A 12,962-nucleotide genomic window follows, 5' to 3' on the forward strand; every position below is an offset into this window, starting at 1 on the left:
ACATGAAGACAGGGTTTTCCTTAGTGTAGTATAAGCCTGGCGGGCCACCAGGCTTTACGCCCCACCAGGCTTAGCATTGTTGATTTATTAATTTTCATTTTTTTAACAATCGCCTTTTTTTTTTAAGACTTTATAGTTGGTGTTTAGCTATTAATCTTTCAGTCTTCCAAAAATGCATATCAATTGATATTTTCAAAGTTCCTGTCAACTTTAAACATTTTTTAAACTTAAAAATTATGCAATATATTATGCAAAAGCAGCACAGCGGTGTACATTTCTAATGTTTACCACATAGGAAGTCACCATTTAATCTTTGAATGCAGCTGCTGGTGGTCAAAGTTATCAGATTCTGTCAGTAAATTGTATCAAATGGATGTCTGGACTTTGCGGTTTGAGTTCAAAGCTCGGTTTTTGCCCCGTTCTGTTTCAGAACCCTCGTTTCCCCGGCAACCTGCAGATGTCGAACAGGCAGCTCGACGAGGCGGGAGAGAACGACGTCAACAACTTGTGAGTGTGGCATGCTGCTGCCGCTCTGGTTACCTCAGCTTACTGGTGGATTTAACTGGTTGAGCTCCAGGATGGTTGTGTTTTAATGGTGCCTCCACACGAGTGTGACAAGCAAAGCTTCATTCAAAACCTGACAGTAAATAATTAATAAACCAGCTAAAGCTAATCACGATGATCAGTGGTTAATAAATAAACAGAAATTGTTCTGATAGTGACCAAAAAGCTGGAATATAACGTGTATTATATTCCAGGTGGGATAAATTATGAATTTTCTCATCTGCAGCTTCCAGCTAACAGTGGAGATGTTTGACTACCTGGAGTGTGAGCTCAACCTCTTCCTTGGAGGTGAGTTCCATAGGAGCAGAAACCTCTATGTTAAATACACAAACACACATACACACACAGATGCTCTCTAACAGACAGGAAGTACAGTCTGCCTGATATGTGTAATGTACACAATGGTGAACGGAAGCAGGCAGATGGGGAGCGCTGAAATCACCTCTGATCTGTTCTGCGGCCCTTTTGTTGCCTGGCTGAGTCACCTGAGGTTCATGTCTGCCGAAGCAGCGGAGCCGGATAAAAATAGACTGAAGGAGTTGACCGGGAGAGCAAAGTCAGCCTCCAGTCATAAAAGATAAGGAGGAAATTATATTCAGATTGCTTATTACTCGTTCTCATGATGCCATGCAGCCGCCTCCAGAGCCCCCGGCTCCACCTTTCCAAGTAAACTAAATTAGCTGCAAAACACTTCACTGGTTCGTCTTTTTTAGGGGTTCCATGTCTTTCAACATCAAATACCAGGGATCCTCAAATCCAGGCCTCAAGGACCGATGTTCTGCTACTTTTAGATGTGTCTCTGCTTCAACACATTATTTTGCAGATCCACCTCTAGCACCACTGTAAACACATCTCTCACAAATCCATTTTTAAAAAGGCCTGAGATCCCTGGTAGTCAGAGTTCTAACATGAAAGCTGTGCCAATAATAACTCCACTCATTCATTGTTAATACACTTCCGACCATAACTATGCAGTTCATGTTAGTCCATCCTCTGCTGTTGTGTGTTTTTTTGTTTTTTTTGAAAGTGTAACGTCATGTGAAAAGTGTGTGTGTGTGTTGCGTGGCAGTCAGTCAGGAAACCACGCCTGCGTCGCTCTGAGGCTCTCGTGGCCCGACTCCGTTATGATGGAGGCACAGACTGAGTCAGACAATCCTGACTCTGTTCAGGTCGTCGCTCCCTCACCGCTCCATTTAAAACTCCTTTCCTGTTTTCCGTCTTTGAAACAACTCTGAGCCATGACCGCGGTTCTCAGACACTCCAGTGCAGTTGAAGCGATGATGTTTGTTTTCAGAGTGTGCTTGTTGATTGTTGACACGGGTCCTCTCCTCCGCAGTGTTCAACTCTCTGGACATGTCTCGGTCTGTGTCGGTGACGGCGGCCGGTCAGTGCCGCTTGGCTCCCCTCATCCAGGTCATCCTGGACTGCAGCCATCTGTACGACTACACCGTCAAGCTGCTGTTTAAGCTGCACTCCTGTGAGTCACGCACCTCTGCCGGGCAAACCGCACCACCAGATCTAAACCCGTTTGAATATTGTTTCCATTTTCTTTGACCTTTCTTGGTCTGGAAAGTGTGTTCTGTCTTACAAAACTTTGATCAACTGAGTTGTTGGATTATTTGGTTCTTTCATGAATACAGGGCAGTAAAAGAAAAGATACCACTTTATTCGAAGGGGTGTGAATAAGATGGACATAACACTATCATAAACATGACATAACACCTGTTATGAACATGAAGGAGTCTTCATGAATGGCTATGATTGTTGTCATGAAGTGTCATTCGGTAAATAATGACATTTTGTCTGCAAAGTTGTACTAAAGGTTGCATTAAAACTCCGTTAAAAGTGTCAATTTTGCATTAAAAATGTCTATTTACTGATTACATCTAAGATTACATCTGCAGCATAAACTATCGGACAGTAGAATATATGTTTTCTTTTTTACTTGATTATTTTAGCAGAGTTGCAGATAAAATGGTTTCTGGTTGCCTGATCGGACGAGTCTGTTTTTACTGTCAACAAACAAACCTCAAGGCAAGTTTTGTGGTCTTTAAACTTGTGGCTGTTTGGATCTGTGATTAAAATGAACACATTTGCTCTATTTGGAGAAGACAGGCTTATAATTACAGAATATTTAAATGCAATTCTTGTTAATCATAATCAAATATTGCAGAAAAACTGCAATACTTGATTATATAAATGCCTGTTTGAAAGGTTTTCTTTATATATGAACCCAAAACAAATGTGGATTCAAGGTTTTTAAAGAAATAAAATAAAATCAATAAATAAATAAATCTTCTCTTGCAGCCTAATATTGTCTTGACTCTGGAGCTGAATGTATTGATGCAATGTTGGTGCAACATCAGATTTGCTGAGACAGATTTAGGCTTTTTAAAGATGTTTGTGTGCCACCACCAAGTGTCCAAAGCTCCTCACAGACGTTCTTCAAGATGTGTTTGAAATAACTTGATTGAACCTTCGATTTCAAACTAATTCTTGAAATCTGAGAGACTTGAAAGAGGGATACGTTTCTCTGACGAGCGTCGCTTTTGGAATCTCTCCAAATTCACCCAGAAGCACAAACACATCCAGCTCAGTATCAGGCTGAATCGTTTCTATTCTGACACCGGCGCTTTTATCTTTCCAGCTTTAAAGTGTTTTTGTTATTCTCGGCTGCTGTCAAACACGTTTTACGTGTTCAGACGATTTTTATGGTGAAGCTGTATATTTTTCTACGCTGAGCACAGAGCTGTTTGTGTTTGCAGGCCTTCCAGCCGACACTCTCCAGGGCCACAGAGATCGCTTCCAGGAGCAGTTTAAGAAGTACGACTTTCCCTCAGAGCCGCACAGAAGCCGTTCCTCAAAGTATCACCCTGTGTTCACGCATCCTCTCTTGTTTCAGGCTGAAGAGTCTCTTCTATCGCTCCAGTAACTTGCAGTATTTCAAGAGGCTCATTCAGATCCCACAGTTGCCTGAGGTTTGGATGACTCCGACCGCCTTTATGCCTAATACTCCCACTGCTGTGGTTGCTGATTCACTTTGTGTTGCTCAACTAATTGAGCAACAGCAGCATGTTTACATCATGTTTGTAAATGTTGTCATCAGTCCTGTCGGGACAGGCTGAGCATCTAAAACTGAGCCACACGTTTAGTTTCCTCTGTTTAAATGTTGAATACTTTTCTGCAAGCAGCTTTTAATGCAACACACTGATCGGGTTTGCGATTCTTGCAGAACCCGCCAAACTTCCTGCGTGCGTCCGCGCTGTCGGAGCACATCAGCCCCGTGGTCGTGATCCCCGCCGAGTCGTCTTCTCCCGAGTCGGAACACGTGGTGGAAACGGAGGACCTGGTGGACACGGACGTCCCGTCCCTGCCGGTAAAATCCTCTGCAGTCCTGGATTTAATTCATGGTTCCTGGCCTTTAATAAATCTCCTGGAGCTTTGACATACCCTTATATTCAAATTCATAAACAATTTATTATTTTTTAAGTCGTAGTAACGGTATCATTTTTATCATTTGAAATGATACTCAGATTCTTCCACTTCACCTTGTTTCCACGGTTACGCATTTTACAACTGTCTGAAAGTGAAAAACTCTTCCAAAAACTCTTCCTTGTTGCAGTTACTCCGCGCAAGAAAAATGATTAAGATTTCCCTAAATAGTAAAACTTTATCTAAAATGAACAGCAGGTCTGTTTTCTCTTCCCAGGCTCCCCCTGAGGTTAAGTTTGATGACCTGTTTGGCACTTCGGCTGCTATCGATCCGTTCAACTTCAACAGCCAGAATGGCATGCGCAAAGATGACAAGTGAGTTTCATAAATACACTTTTTGAACTTTGTTGTGTACATCACCGTGTACATTTCTAATTGTGACATCTTGATCGGTGCTTGTCACGAGTTTGGTCAGATTAATTTGTCGTTTCAATTTGTGGGATTTTGGTTTAGTTTTCTTTATTCAGTTCCCGGGAAAATAATATGAATGTGATTATTGTTGTGCATTTGTGTTCAGTCCCTATGAGTTGATACAGATCCTCCTTCAGTCTCTAGAATCTGAATTGTTTGCTTATTTTTTTATGCATAGTAGCTGAAGATAAGTGAGTCCAGATGGAGCGTGTCCTTTAACATTCATTTTCTCATTTTGCTACAACTCCTCAGCTTTGACTGGACCGTTCTAACTTGATCTTAATGATCAAAATCTGCTGCTGGTGCTGCCACCACCATGTTTCACTGTAGATACTCTGTTTATAGGACAGTGTTAAAAGTCTCACTGGAAAACCATCTTCAGAATATTCGCTTTGTCCCCAAAATGGCTTCAGTGGAACAACTTGACAACTTGTGTTTTTTTTATTTTTTTTTATTAATGGTTGTTTCACTTGCCTGGCTTTTCGGTTTAGGTCATCAGGTTTGAATGGATTGGATTGAATGTTCCTCTGTGAGATGTTCACAGTGTTTGTTTTATAGCATAACCCTGCTTTAAGATTCTCCTCTCCTCTTTCTTCCTGACCAGTCTGCTGTCTTCCTTGTCCTTCATACTGCTGTTTGTTCTTGAACAAATAACTGAGAACTTCACAGAACATCTGGGATTTATACTGATATTCAACTAATCACAGGCGGATTACATTTACTGACTTCTGAAAGCGAGCTGGTTGCCCAGGATTTTCTTCAGATGTATCAGAGTAGTAGAGTAGAGGGGAATGCTCACCACACTTGTCTGATTTTAATTTGTAAAAATTATTCACTATGTTGTGTTGGTCTGTAGCTTAAAATCACAATAAAATGTGTTTGATTTTATGGTTAAGTGACAACATATAAAAACGTTCGATATTATAGTTAGACAAGGCGATCCACATAAGCCAAATTATGTTTCTGTTTACAGTGTTAACAGTTTGTTTGCTTGTATCAACTGTGAATATTGTGATTCCAGTTTGTTCCTCTGTCTGTGTTCCTCAGAGATCGTCTGATCGAGCAGCTGACCAGGGAGATCCAGGCCCTCAAGGAGGAGCTGGAGTCTTTCCGACTGGAGGTAAGGGTCAGAGGAACGTCCTCCTTACTCCTGTTCTCTATCTTGTTTTCGACCCGGCCCGCTGTCCCGTCTGTCACCAGAGCGGCCGGCTGTGTCAGGCTCTGAGGGGTCGCGTCAACGAGCTGGAGGCGGAGCTCGCCGAGCAGAGCCACCTGAGGCTGCAGGCCGCAGGCGAGAGCGAGTTCCTGAAGGCGGAGCTGGACGACCTGCGGCGGGCCAGGGAGGACACGGAGAAGGAGCAGCGGAGCCTGACGGAAATCGAGAGTGAGGCGGCTTTTATTTCTCTACAACAGCTCAGGCGCCCTTCGTGTTTTCGCACCTGACAGTCCGGTAGACTCGGTTTGATCGGGAACCAAAATTGCAACATTTGCTACATTTTCAGCCGGTGCGGTTCACTTTCACGTTAAACGATATCCACGTCTTCACCTGTGGAGATGCTGCACCAAGAACCACTTGAGGAAGCGACATGAAAACCTCTGAAGAAGACATAGTTGCAACTTCCTTCTTCACAAAATGTCAACAAAAATGGAATGGCGTCAGGTTTTGCAGCTGCAGGATTTCTTTTATTTCTTTGGTAAAAGACTGCAATCCTTTTCTTCTGCTAGCACTAGACTTGCATGTTTGTGTTTTTATTTTTTTATTTAATTCACCCAGAATTCCCTACCCTACAATCCACTTCCTGCCTAGTATATGCATTCGAACTGCGCCAGAGTTCACTTTAGTCAAACAGAGACGAGGCTTTTAGGCAGATTAGAGTTTGCTTTATTGATCTGCAGAGTTTGTGCATTCACATCTCCCCAAACAAATCGAACTTTCTATGCAAACGAAATAAGAAATAAAATGGACTAAACAGGGCTGGTGTGAAGGCACCCTAACCGCTGACCTTTATGTAGTCTGACTGATCTTGAACTACATTGCAAAGAAAAATAGACAAAATGCCTTGCTGTGCTACAATGTATTGCGGAGAGGTAATAATAATGTAGTCCACTTTTGTCAGAATTTAATATGAGAAACATAAATTAAATAAAATGAGCTAAAACAATGATATGATCTATTACTTTATGTACAGTAAGGAAGTAAATGGTAACGCCTGCTAATGTTTTTCTAAGCTTTCTGTGTCCGTTTCTGTCTCCCAGGAAAAGCTCAGGCCAACGAGCAGCGCTACACCAAGCTGAAGGAGAAATACACAGAACTGGTTCAGAGTCATGCAGACCTGCTGAGGAAGGTGAGGAGGACGCCGTCTCCAGATCCCTCCGTGTCCTCGTTGCAGCTCGCAATGCTTCAGAGTCCGGTCCCGTGCTGTTTTGTGCAGAACGCAGAGGTCACCCGGCAGATGACGGTGGCCCGGGCGGCTCAGGATGAGGTGGAGGCGGTCCGGCGGGAGATGCAGGAGAAGGTGAAGAGCGCACAGGAGGCTGCAGACAGACAGGTGAGGACCACAGAAAATGTTTTTGTGGCCCCCCCTTTTTTTTTTTTTTTTTTTAAATCATCCGGCTACAAAGGGACCCGAGCGACAAAATTTGAAATCTGAAGCATCGTGACTCCTTTTGTCGCTCAGGAGAGGGAACAGGTGAAGCAACTTCAGGAGCTGCAGAGAGAGCTGGTTTCCACCCAGACAGAACTGGACTCTCTGAAGACCACCATGGCCTCGTCCCAGCAGGTCAGTCTCAGCAACTGCCAGGAACAAAGATGGGAGGTCTTGATGATTTACTAATGATCCTGATCGATCTGTAAATAATCTAAACCTTTAATAATCTAATTTCACCATCAGAGTTTGGCATTTCTTCCGCAAACATGTCCTGCTGCAGACTGATTTTATGTATTTTCTATGTTATTTATGGGGCTGATGTATGATGCATACATTTGATGACCTCAAGTAAAACAGCACAATTTCACATTATTATAGTTAAACTGGATGATGCTGTCTAATTGCTCCTACATATAGTTGGCACATGTTTTTCAAGTAATGATCTGCGTTACAGAAGGAATCTTTGATCATTTTCAGGCCTAAATGAGATCTGGAAAAAAAAAGACAAGGCTTAAACATCTATGAAAACAAAACATAAAAAATGAAAAATGTTTAAAAAGAGAATTTTTATTTAAAAAAAGAGTTTTTACAAGCAGAACAAAGGTATCCAATGTATAATCTGTTTAAACATTTACATTTAGTTTCAAATAATCCAGTCAAGATTTTGATTTAAGGATGAAATATTCTGAAACAGAGCTGATCAGAATAAACTAAACAAAAAGAAAAAAAAAATGAAATAGCCCATTATCAGATACGTTGAACATTGCGCTTCAAGTATTGAACATACTGAAAATTAAACTAAACTTGAAATTGCTGAAATTAGACCTGGAAATGTTTGGCAGCCAGGGCTCTGTACCGGATGTCTTACAGGTTTGATATCTGCTTTGACAAACCTGAGTTAAATCCTTAGCAGGGTTATGTAGAGCTCAGTTTCATCCTGAGGATCATCGCCCAGGTGATGAGGTGTGTTGGAGCAGGAAGGCATCAGAGTAGCTGGTTAATTATTCAGGATGTTTTGCTGACTCACACCTCTCACGCTTCACAGACTCTAGTTTTATCTTAACAAGAGTGACAGGTGGACCTTTTTTTAGCTTCCACATCATTCATGTCGACGTGGCTGGAAATATTTCTAAGCAGAATGAATTTGTAAAGTGCTGTAGCCTTTTTTTTTAGGTGGTTGTTCTTTCAGCCAGTTGATCGGTCTCAATTCTCCACCATCTGTCTGGAAAAAACTCCAGTTGTTCTGCCACTTTCTCTGAGATCTCATTAAAACAAACTTGTGTTGAAGCTGCTATTTTTAAAACCCTAGGCATTCCTTGATACCAGTAACAAGTCCATTCCTAATAAGGACTGTCAGGATGACTAAATCCTGACTAATGGTGATAACAATGACTATAAATGGGAGAACTGGACTTTTTAAAGCTTTTGTTTGAAGGAAAGACATAATTAACCTTGACTGGAATCAATACCTCTGTCATTTCACAGGTTTAAATTCAGCCTTAGCAACTTTGTGACTCTTTTGAAGAATCAACCTTTATTTTTGAGATTAGTGAATGTTTTTGTTGTAGCTCTAAAAGAAAGTGAATGTTTGTAGCAGCCTGGCAGTAAAAAAGAAACGGTAAAATGTTCAAACTGTTGTTGATATTTGGCCACTTATTTGCTATAATGAGACATTTGGTTTCCAGAGCTGACATGTAGCTAAAAATAAAGATTTGGAGGGTGTGTGTGGGTGTGTGACTGAATTAGTGTATCAAATGAACTGTTTACTGGCTTTTCCTCCCAGTTCTTTCCAAGTAGTTTCTCAAATATTCACCTGATTTATTTTTTTTTCCAGCCTTCCATTCGTGACGTCCCCATTTTGTATTCTGGTCTTATCAGCACTGCCACTCTTCCTGTCTCCATCTAATCCCTGTAGTCTGTTTTTAACACGGCTGACGTCTCTCCGCTCGTCTCCAGCTCCTTTTCTTGTTTCTTGTTATAAAAGCGCTCTTCTTAACTTTGCTATTTCTTGTTCCTTCCTCTTTTTCTACCGGACCCACTGACAACTCAGAGCGTAAGTTTTCTGTTCTTTTCTTTTTCCTTTCCTTACATTTCATTTACGCTTACTTAAAAGTCTAAAGCTCTGGTATAAAAGATCAGCTACACTGTCATCACTGGTTTCACAACCTCAGCTTCCCACTTTGTCTTTGACCTCAGCCCAAACCTCTCTGGAGTTTCCATGGCTCTCCACAACCTCTAATCAAGGCAGCGTCACTCAAACTAGTGGCTAAAGATAACAGGCTGTCAGTGCATCCTTAAGAAGTCTTAAAATGTCATAAATGCATTAAAAAATAGCCAAGATGGCCTCAAATATGTTAATCACAGATCTGAAATTTTGTCGTGGCTGCTCTGTTGAACCTCTTTTTTTTTTCTCCTGGGACTTTTCTGTCAGACATACAGTAAGTTTGAGCCGTGTTTATAAATCTTCATTGATTTCTGTGACTCACAATTCACTACTAACATATTTTTGCTAGCTAGACTTTTTTGAGTCTTATATCGCCAGCTGTCTGGATGAAGTTTGTATATTTCTGAGGAGATATAGGTCTTAAATTCCATTCATAATGGTCTTAAAAAGGTCTTCAATTTGAGTTTGTGAGACCGGCAAAAACCCTGGATACAGTGTGTTTTTAAAGTGAGGTCGGACCACATCCTGGTGTTCTCCGTCAGCTACATATCATCCGTCCTCCTGCATGAAAATCACCAGTCTGTCACCTTCTTTCCCTCCATGATGCCGTGTTCCTGGACGCAGTCGAGCGAAGTGCTCGGCACACAGCTGGTCGCCCTGGAGTCCGAGAAAGCAGAGCTGGTGCAGACTTTGTCAAAGGTGGAGGTGGAGCTCGCGGTCCAGGGGGAGGAGCTCCAGCGAGTTCAGAGCTCTCTGGCGACTGAGAGGGAAAGCGGAGTGAAGACGGCCGAGGCCCTGCAGAATCAGCTCAATGAGAAGGTCAGGAGTTGCTCTGGTGAACTGGAAGCGTCACGTCGCTAATGGGCCCAGTCAAATATTTGCCTCTGACCACAGGAGAGCAGGGAGCAGGCACTGGAGAGCCAGCTGGTGGCGGCTCGCTGGTCCAGCCTGCAGGGAGCCGTGGAGGAGGCAGAGCGGATCATCCAGGACTCTTTATCTCAGATAGACGATCCGGCACACATCAGCTGCACCAGCTCTGCAGGTCAGGTTCATGCAGAGCTCAGCAGCCGGCTCATCGTGGACAGGCTCTCATTGTGTCCGTTCATCTCTGCAGACTATCTTGCGTCTAGATGCCAAGCCTCTTTAAACTCCATGGAGCGGCTACAGAGCGCCAGTGAGGCCTTCTTGGCCGACAACACAGGTGAGACGCTGAAAGTGCTAACTGCTTTTTGTTGGGGTTGATTTCAGCTTCTGAAAGCAGAGTTTTGTTTTCCAGTGCCATCCCAGTCTAATAATGTCTCATCCATCCTTGTTGTGCATGTCTCCTTGTTTCTCCATTCATTCATTTAATTTATTCATCCATCAATTGATCTATGCCTGCATTGAAAATGTATTTAATTCATCCATCCATTAATAAATTATTTCATTTATCCATTTGAAGTTCATCATGACATCATTTCATTATGGAAAAAAATAATTTTATATTTTATTGGAATATTGGATTCAGCTACTTAAAGCTGAAGTATGTAACTTTTATAAAGAAAAATATGTTTTTAAATATTTGCTAAAACTGTCTTTATGTCCTGACTTTATGAGACAAATAATCTGTGAACATATTCATCTCCTCTGCCTCCTTTATGTGATTCTACAGCCATCTGCAAAAATCCACCGCTCCCGGTCAAAAACAACCAATTAGATCCAAGTGGAAGGTCTTAGCACTGTCAATCATGTTCTTGTATGCGCTGCTCAATGTGCTAAAGCCAGAAAAAGAAACCCGTACCTTTCCAGAAAAACTCTTTTTCCGTTGTCATTGGTAGACAAGCTAACAAACCTGAGCATTCATGACGGGCCAACTGTAAGTGTAGCGAAGAGCAAGGTTCTGGGTGTGAGTAGCGCACACATGAAGAATTATTGACGGCGCTAAGACCCGTCAAACCCGTTGTTTGAGTGATTTGGGTGTTTCTGTCTGTTTCTGAAGACAGAGGAGCTCGATCTTTACACAGATTATTTGTCTCATCTTTGGATGTTAGGACATTGTGACAGTTATAACAAATATGTAAAAAACTTTTTACAAAAGTAACATGCTGTGGCTTTAAGGGGGCGTGAGTTAAAAAAAAAAATTGATTTCTCAAAGTTGGCTCATGCTAGCCAACCAAGCAACATCCACAAACTCGGTATACTACAGAGAACGACTGTAGAAGTACGAACAATTTTCTGAAAACACCAAATTTCATCCAAAAAGTTCAAGAGTAAAAGAATGAAAATGTACGTTAGTCGTATTCCATTGTAATTTTAAGCAATAGTAGAAATAGTATTACAATTACATGCTTTTCTGACATTTAGCAGTCCTAATGATGCACAAATATGGAATTGGAACTAAACATTGTTTATTATATTTTTTCCTTCTGCCTACATCGTGCTTGGTGCAGCGGTGTTAGAGCTGGTGCGAGTGGTGACCCAGTGTGGCCACCTGGTGGGCGACACCATCGTTCAGGGCAGCGCCACCTCTCACATGGTTCCTGTGGAGCAAGCAGACGGTAGGTGTGTGTGAAGGCGTGTGTGTGTGAAGGTGCGTGTGTGTGTGTGTGTGTTGCAGTTGTGAGAGATGGATGGTGTCTCCTGATGTGAATCTGTGGGTGAGGCAGATGTTTACATGCCCTGATGTGTCTCTGAGGTTCTTTCTTCACCTGGGTTCATTAAGGCTGAGCAGAATATCAGTTGTGTTTATGTAATGTAATGTAATAGGCAGCACCGTCGCGACGCCCACACATATAACACACCGCACGTAGGGCATCAGGTGGCCGGGGGGCACCATTAAATCTGTCCTGTGAAAAATCATTATATTTAATCATAGTAACAACATGTTTAAATAAAAAGAACTTGATAGAAAACTGCTCAGCAATACAAAAGTAGCTAATTTGCGGGTCTCCCCTGTGCTGCACCAAAGTGCAGAACCTGAGAGGTCGCATCAAGACATGATCATCTTTTTATTGCTTTGTAAAAACGTTCTTTTTTTATTACAATGTTCACATTGCAGTCAGAAATAGCTTTTGGACGCGTTTCAGGCAAGAAGCTCCTAACCTTGCAGCCAAGTAATGTTTTTTTTCCCCCCCTTCAGACTGCAAGTCTAAACATGCCTGAAAATAATAGATCTGTGGCTGGCAGCCAGGACTTCACACGACTTCAAACGCAGAACTGAAACCGGACTCATATCCGAATCTTCTGAGAAATTCAATGTAGAGTTTTCATTAATTTTAATGATAGATTTTTTTTAAATTATTATTATTTTGACCACAAATGAAAGTAGTCAAAACTAAACAGTTTCTGAATACAAGCAGGTACAAAACACTTATTCTTACTAACCGTTTTTGAACTCGGATACTAATTCATAAGTTAACATGTAGTTAAGTTTGATACAATTCAGATTACATTAACTCCTCCCAGAGCACTGCTCACCCCATCTCACCTTGATTACGATGTAAGAAAAAAAATGACTAAGTCTTACACACTTTTGAGTTAACAGTGAGAAGGATATATTGTTTATAAGCTATATTCTTAATTGTATATGAAAACAAAAGGATTTATTTTGTAATTATTGAGGAAGGGGCAGGTTTTTATAAGGTTTTTCTGCTTCCTGCTCCCTGTCTCTCATGTAGATGAATTGCAACAAGACAATGCTTTTG

General features: G+C 41.7%; 1 protein-coding gene across 3 annotated transcripts in view; it reads left to right on the plus strand.

Annotated features, from left to right (window-relative positions):
* The window catches only part of hip1 (huntingtin interacting protein 1), a 50,926-nt gene that overhangs the window by 31,832 nt on the left and 6,132 nt on the right, over window positions 1-12,962 (plus strand). For 2 of the 3 annotated variants that reach the window (XM_032545111.1, XM_032545113.1), the window contains exons 6-22: window positions 431-507; window positions 791-852; window positions 1,901-2,041; window positions 3,330-3,387; window positions 3,467-3,542; window positions 3,797-3,940; window positions 4,274-4,371; window positions 5,515-5,587; window positions 5,668-5,851; window positions 6,724-6,812; window positions 6,900-7,016; window positions 7,146-7,247; window positions 9,166-9,168; window positions 9,904-10,098; window positions 10,174-10,321; window positions 10,394-10,480; window positions 11,709-11,816. In XM_032545111.1, the coding sequence (XP_032401002.1) occupies window positions 431-507; window positions 791-852; window positions 1,901-2,041; window positions 3,330-3,387; window positions 3,467-3,542; window positions 3,797-3,940; window positions 4,274-4,371; window positions 5,515-5,587; window positions 5,668-5,851; window positions 6,724-6,812; window positions 6,900-7,016; window positions 7,146-7,247; window positions 9,166-9,168; window positions 9,904-10,098; window positions 10,174-10,321; window positions 10,394-10,480; window positions 11,709-11,816 (1,762 nt within the window). The remainder of the gene's footprint in view (window positions 1-430; window positions 508-790; window positions 853-1,900; window positions 2,042-3,329; window positions 3,388-3,466; window positions 3,543-3,796; window positions 3,941-4,273; window positions 4,372-5,514; window positions 5,588-5,667; window positions 5,852-6,723; window positions 6,813-6,899; window positions 7,017-7,145; window positions 7,248-9,165; window positions 9,169-9,903; window positions 10,099-10,173; window positions 10,322-10,393; window positions 10,481-11,708; window positions 11,817-12,962) is intronic. The other variant, XM_032545112.1, reaches the window with a different exon arrangement.

This window comes from Xiphophorus hellerii, chromosome 18 (assembly GCF_003331165.1).
Source record: "Xiphophorus hellerii strain 12219 chromosome 18, Xiphophorus_hellerii-4.1, whole genome shotgun sequence".
Lineage (NCBI taxonomy): Eukaryota > Metazoa > Chordata > Actinopteri > Cyprinodontiformes > Poeciliidae > Xiphophorus > Xiphophorus hellerii.